Source organism: Amphibalanus amphitrite, unplaced genomic scaffold (assembly GCF_019059575.1).
Source record: "Amphibalanus amphitrite isolate SeventyFive unplaced genomic scaffold, NRLGWU_Aamphi_draft 002514F_arrow, whole genome shotgun sequence".
In the NCBI taxonomy this organism is placed as follows: domain Eukaryota; kingdom Metazoa; phylum Arthropoda; class Thecostraca; order Balanomorpha; family Balanidae; genus Amphibalanus; species Amphibalanus amphitrite.
This window is the reverse complement of record NW_024883939.1, coordinates 3,628-10,806: the sequence shown is the minus strand read 5'-3', so window position 1 is coordinate 10,806 and position 7,179 is coordinate 3,628. Positions and strand designations below refer to the sequence as shown.

The 7,179-nt window shown below is 49.9% G+C and overlaps 1 protein-coding gene across 1 annotated transcript; it reads left to right on the top strand.

Annotated features, from left to right (window-relative positions):
- The first annotated feature begins 619 nt into the window (after positions 1-619).
- LOC122377096 (cadherin-87A-like) lies at positions 620-6,572 on the top strand. The gene is made up of 5 exons (XM_043357054.1): positions 620-1,724; positions 2,144-2,299; positions 2,629-2,730; positions 3,098-3,257; positions 5,230-6,572. The coding sequence occupies exons 1-5, from the start codon at positions 1,599-1,601 to the stop codon at positions 5,433-5,435; spliced, it is 750 nt and encodes a 249-aa protein (XP_043212989.1). The 5' UTR covers positions 620-1,598; the 3' UTR covers positions 5,436-6,572.
- The last annotated feature ends 607 nt before the right edge of the window (positions 6,573-7,179 follow it).

The following is a 7,179-nucleotide window of genomic DNA, read 5'->3' as shown; positions in this document are numbered from 1 at the left end:
CTTTAGTTCAAATGAGCCCTATATATTTGCGACAGGGAGGTCAAACACCGCTAAGCAAATGACATTTGTATTTGCCTATAGTAGATTGGTACTTACTGCCTTATTTACAGGGCGGGGCACAAAAATTTACCTGTTTGTTTTCAGGCCATAAATCAAAAAGTTTTGGACGGATTTTAGTAAAATTGTGCATGGGGCTTCCCATCTGGCTCGTGTATAATTGTCATGATCGCTTTTATTTTCGTCATTGTTGTTGATGAGCTATGGTGGAGATTACAAAAAGAGCCCAAATTGCGGCTCCGATGCAGGCTGGCCACAGCGTCCGAAGCGTTCCAAAACAGCTCGGCGTTGCCATGAAAACTGTTAACAATCTAATGAAATGTCTTAAAGAGACAGGTACAGTGTCGAAGAAGTCCATCTCAGACAGAACAAGGCATGTCCGCACCAAAAAGCTGGATAACATCGTGCACACTGCACAAGACGGTGTCTTGAAATCCTTGGCGAAGCATGCGCAAACTGGCAAAGGACCTCGATTTTTCGCCCAGAACGATCAGGAGGATCATAAACGGTAGATGGTACATCCAGTTTGATCCTGTTATCCGGACCAGTTTTGGTCGCCACAACCCTGCTGGTTTCATGGTTCGAGCTGCCGTCGCATCCGAGGGCTCAAAAGAACCCTTGATCTTCATCGAGGCGGGTGTGAAAGTCAACTTACACGTTTATGTCCATCTGCTAGAGGAACATGCTCTGCCTTGGATCGCTCAGTCGTTCCGAGACGGATACGTCGTCGTCCAGGACATTGCGTCGTCTCAGACGGCGAACTTCATTCAACAGTGCATGGTGGAAGACCCACATGCCTGGGTTCTGGGACAAGGACATGTGGCCACCGTCAAGTCCGGGCCTGAGCCCGATGGACTTCACCTTCTGGGCCATCCTGGAGAGGGAGATGTGTGCAACACCACACAGCAGCATGGCCGCTCTGAAGCTGGCCCTCGAGACGGCATGGTCGAATTTCGACGAGGACACCGTGCGGCGCCCGCGCCTCTCCGCAGGGAGAGGTTTCGGGACAGGGGTGAAGACCAAAGGTGGCCATATTGGTTCATAGTCCCGTTGCTGAGATGTGACATGCTACTGAATACGTGTACCAAAAATAAATTGAATATCTTTGTTCGGGACCGAAATATTTTTTTTTTAAATCAAGAGGTAAATCTTTCTGCCACACCCTGTATACATAAGTTGTGAATACTTATGAAAAAATGCATTAGTTTATTGTGTTTTGTTTTAGGTGATAGGTATGTGTTTGCCGGACGCTCCCCCCCCCCCCCCCCGTCATATATCCCCAATGTCCGGAATGTATGGGGACGTGACTGCCATATCTTTACAGGTGGAATATGTTGCAGACATTCCTCCCCTATCTATTGCCAGGTATGATATATCCCTGATGTGCCTTGTGTATTCCCAGGTCACACATGACCTGACGAGATCACCTGACGAGTCCCTTCATGTATTCCCAGGTGGGAGATAATACCCTCTGACGTGTCTCTCATAATTCGCAGATCGAATCCTGACGTGTTCTGTATGTGTGTATTTCCAGGTCAGACATGTACCTCCACGTGGCGGACGGCCGGCAGCAGATTGTACCCACTGGCGAGGTGCTGCGAGCGTTCGACCTCCACTACGACTACATTCAGAGGGAGCATGGCGCGCTCAACGTACAGAAAGTGCAGGTGAGAAGTGGGAGGAGAGAGGAAGGAGGAATAGAGGGGAAGGCAGGGAGGGGAGGGAGGGAGATAGACACATAAAGAGGTACACACAGATGGGACTCATGAAAGGATTGAGACTTGAAGCGGGTTTTTACGACGGCAGCTGGCATTGAACTTCGTAAGCCAGAGAGGAATATGCGGTAATTGTGGGATGTAGGGTAACTTAACTACGTTTGATGATGTCCAATACATTACTGGTTATCTTATTGTTCTGTCTGAATCTCCGTTGATGTCCGTTTCCCTGGGGTCGATTGCTTTAGCCTGCTTAACCCAGAATTAGGGACAAGTAAAGCCCAGTCGATTACCTTAACCTGCTAAGCCGAGAATAGTGACAAGTAAAGTCCAGTTGAACCCCTCTGACGCGCGCACGTCTCTCTCGTCAGGCGGCTGACGCGGCGCCCACCTCTCACGAGACGAATCAGACGCTGGTGACGCTGGTGGCACTACTGCTGGTGCTGGTGATCGGCCTGGTGACATTCTGCGCCGTCTGCTGCTGTCTAAAAACCGTGCCGGTCGCCGTGCCCTCCTACAAGGAGCAGGTGAGGTGGTGGTGGCGTCTGGTAAATTTGGAGGTCAAATGTCGAGTTTGTTGGTGAGAACAAGATCAAGTTTGTGAAGATTTGGGCCTGTTCTTGTTATGCTGACTAATATTTGAGCAACGTAATGCGATATTTGATTGCAACTGAGCACCAAATTATCGTTTTATTTTAATGATTATCGGGTCCATAGAGGTGATGCGTATTAGATATGCAGATCCGTCAAGACAATATTTATCTTGTTATTCATCGTATTCAGTCTGATATCATCATCCGCGCTCCTCTACCTCTGTTCTACTGTGCCCCTGACCTCGCCTGCCGTCTGTCGCCAGGTGAAGCAGCCGCCGCAGCCGCCCACTCCGCGGGCCTCTGTGGATCAGCCCGAAACACCGCCTGGCACCGAGAACCCTCTCTGGATCGGAAACAAACTCAAAGTAACGGAGCTCAGGACTGTGATTATTTGTACCGTTTGATTTACAGTATGAAGATAGCTAGGCCTCGAAGAGAGTAGGATCAAGACTGTCTGGTGGATGAATAATTATGCTTACAGAAATATATTCAGCGACCGTGATTCACACGAATGAGTGTTATGCAATTTTACAATATTCACGTGTGATAATTACTCAGGTGAATAATTATAAATGGTTAATGTTTGATTGCGGTAGTATTAAATATTATCAGTCACAGGTGAGGCACAACTAGCGTAAGTCATCTGAGCAATTTGTGGCCTTCATGTCACAAATCTGTGCCGACACATGTCTTCTAACCTCTTCCTTTGGCCCGTGTCTCCGTCTCCTTCAGATGTACGAGGAGCAGGAGCTGAGCATGCAAGTGTCCGGTGATCCTGAGGCGGCCGGAGGAGTGGAGGACAGTCCCTCTCCTCAGGAGGAGGGTCAGAATACCTACGCCACCATCCAGCGGCCCGGCGAGCCGGCCGAACATAGTCCCAACGGAGATACAGGTAAGGGAATATTGTCCCAACGGAGATACAGTTAGCGGAATATAGTCCCAACGGAGATACAGGTAACAGCGCATAGTCCCAACGTAGATACAGGTAACAGCGTATAGTCCCAACGGAGATACAGGTAACAGCGCATAGTCCCAAAGGAGATATAGGTAATGGAACATAGTCCGACGGAGATACAGGTAAAGGAATATAGTCCCGAACGTAAACATAGTCCCAACGGAGATACAGGTAACAGCGTATAGTCCCAACGGAGATACAGGTAACAGCGCATAGTCCCAACGGAGATACAGGTAACAGCGCATAGTCCCAACGGAGATACAGGTAACGGAACATAGTCCCAACGGAGATACCGGTAACAGCGCATAGTCCCAACGGAGATACAGGTAACAGCGCATAGTCCCAACGGAGATACAGGTAACGGAATATAGTCCCGAACAGATACTGTAAACATAGTCCCAACGGAGATACAGGTAACAGCGTATAGTCCCAACGGAGATACAGGTAACAGCGCATAGTCCCAACGGAGATACAGGTAACGGAACATAGTCCCAACGGAGATACCGGTAACAGCGCATAGTCCCAACGGAGATACAGGTAACAGCCATAGTCCCAACGGAGATACAGGTAACAGCGCATAGTCCCAACGGAGATACAGGTAACAGCGCATAGTCCCAACGGAGACACAGGTAACACGTATATTTATTTATTTATTTATTTATTTATTTCACATTACAGACATGTCCGTGGAAACACGGCTATTCTATGTCCAAGTCGTTGTGCATATACAAATCGAATGGGATATGACAACAGTCACCGCAATCATTCACACATTCACCCTCATCACGTGTGCTAACTAGGACAGCTAAGTGGCTCGCTCGCGGTCAAACAAATGCTCCCTCAGTGCCGGCTTGAATCGAGCCTGACTAAGAGCGCGCAGGTCCGCCGGCAGCTCGTTGTACCCTGACACCGCAGAGTACAGAAAACGGCGACGTCCGGACTCTGACCTGACCGTGGGGGTCACAAGCATGTCATTGTACCAGGTATCCCGCCCGTGTTACAGGTATAGTTACAGGTACACACAGGTACAGCGTATAGTCCCGAACAGATACTGTAAACATAGTCCCAACGAAGATACAGGTAACAGCGCATAGTCCCAACAGACACGGGAAACATAGTCCCAACGGAGAGGCAGGTAAAGGACCATAGTCCCAACGGAGACACAGGTAACGAAGCATGGCCCTAACAGAGTGCAGATAACATATTCCCAACAGACTCTGGAAATATAGTCCCAACGGAGAGGCAGGCAACATAGTCATAACGGAGACACAGGTAACGGGAGGGCTGTTGAACGTATGAACCTGCTTTCAAGAGCTTTAGCGACAATATGGTGAGGTGTTCAAAGTTACATGGAACTCGTTTTTAAAAGAAGCAGGTTATTTGTTTTGTTGCTGTAGCAGTTTGTGAAGTGTTAGAGCAGCAGACTTTTGGTAGCTATGTGCCAGCATGGTTACCGTGGATGATGTCTGCTTACAGAACTTGTGAGACACCAGTCCTAATTGACAAGCCGTACGAAACTCAAACTCAATGCAAATCGCTCCCGCTGTCACTGCTCTCTCTCTCTCTCTCTCTCTCTCTCTCTCTCTCTCTCTCTCTCTCTCTCTCTCTCTCTCTCCTCTCTCTCTCTCTCTCTCTCTCTCTCTCTCTCTCTCTCCTCTCTCTCTCTCTCTCTCTCTCTCTCTCCCTCTCCCTCTCCCTCTCCCTCTCCCTCTCCCTCTCCCTCTCCCTCTCCCTCTCCCTCTCCCTCTCCCTCTCCCTCTCCCTCTCCCTCTCCCTCTCCCTCTCCCTCTCCCTCTCCCTCTCCCTCTCCCTCTCCCTCTCCCTCTCCCTCTCCCTCTCCCTCTCCCTCTCCCTCTCTCTCACTCACTCACTCACTCCCGTCTAACTCGGACCTGTTTCCCCGTTTCAGCCGATTACGCGACCCTGGGACGGTACTCCTCTCCGACTCTGCCCCTGGGACCCACAATCCCTGGTGTGGTACCGGCACGAGAGCGACTACCGGGGGTGCCTCCGCCGCCGCCGACGGCCGCCCAGCAGTCCGGCGCAGATAGTCGCCATCGACGACTGAGTGTCGGTAGAGACGGCCGGCCCGAGCTGGTGTCCGAGCTGCAGTGAATACCGGCGGAAGCAGGGTCTGCAGTGAATCCTGGCCAGAGTTGGTGTCCGAGCTGCAGTGAATACCGGCGGGAGGGAGGAGGGTCTGCAGTGAATCCTGGCCAGAGCTGGTGTCCGAGCTGCAGTGAATACAGGCAGGAGGAGGGTCTGCAGTGAATCCGAGCCAGAGGTGGTGTCAGAACTATACTGAATTCCGGTTGAAGGCAGAGTTGCAGAGAATACCGGCGGGAGGCCTGCAGTGAATACCGGCATGAGAGGGGATGCAGTGAATCCCGGCTATAGTGACCCCGTAGCGATTCGAGACTGAAAGTGTATCGGCATTGCAATGAATGCCTGCCGTACCAAGTACTTTGGGAGTACTGCCGTTTGGAGGGCATGCAGTGAATATCAATCGTTGAGCATGCACTGAATACCACCTATGTAGATGTTAAGATTGCGATGAATGCCGGTAAGAGATGCGACCGCAGTGAATGAAGGGCGACTTATAAATTATAAAAAAAAAAATGTATAAATCAACAGAGAACTTAGCGAGAGGTGCAGAAAGCAAATGTGTACGTCTAGCTTTTGATGATGAACTATCTGAATTACATCAATTATCGCAACAACTTGTTGAGCGATAAGGCAAAAGATTGAAGGAGTTATTGCCTTTCGACATATTTTCTGTTCATAATTGTCCTTTCTCTGTCTGCATCCTGGATTTGCTCGTATGTAATCTATTCGTTTGCTCGCTTTTCGCTGTGATGGTTGTATCAACGAGTTCTTTAAACGCCTCGGTGTTTTACGCTCCATTATGCGCTATTTATTTTCTAGAACATTGACTTCTCCAAATGCGAACCATGTACAATGTTCGGTGGTTTGCTCGACGAAGCCATATTTGGGCAGTTATTTAGGACCAGAGACTTGTGTGGAACATTTAGAAGCTAGAATATTGCGGTGTTGGCGGATGAGTCGTCAAGCTGGTGTACTGAAACCGGCCGTAGTGCTTGTCGTTAGCATTTTGAGACAACGAATGAAGTCTATTGATATCCATCCTACTACATGTATCTTCGCTAGATTAGCGATGAGACTGATGTCGAGTCGACTTTAGAAGCAATGCTCTGTATTGTAATGATCTTATGTATTTTTCCATGTCGCTTAGATTGGTAGTATGAGGTTGTGGGGCTGTTGTTTTTTTATAGATATTTATCAAAACTGTCCATTGCTCTGTATCATCATTATTTGTATGATTTTGTAAGAAATAAAAAAGAAAAATTGATAAGTGCCCTATCATATTGTCCGCTCAATGTGTATTGTCTCACTTTTTCCGATGTGTCCTTTGCACTGTTGTGTAGCCGCTACCTAAGCGTAATGCCGCTCCCTGCGTGCGGGGCCAGTCTTCCCTGTAGTCGTTCCCTCAATCCGTGGCACCCTGACCCTCCCTCTCCTGTCCCTCCCCCCCCCCCTAGCTTCCCCTTTCCGGTCTCCACTCGCTCCCAGACGGCCCAGATTGGCGGCTGTCACCGCCCGCGGCCATCAGAGGTCATCATCGGGTCAATCGGCTCGGCGGGCCGGTCTAGCTGCCAGGAACGGACTGCCGCCGGCGCCGCCCCGTCCGCCACCCGGCGAGGCAGCACTGACCTGCCTGACCTTGCCCGAGGCGTTCCGCCCCCCCCCCCCCCCGGCTTCGAGACTGTTCGGTCCATGCAACGATACCCTCCCCCTTCCTAGAGAAACCATTTGATATTTGTTTGTTGACTACTGTCTC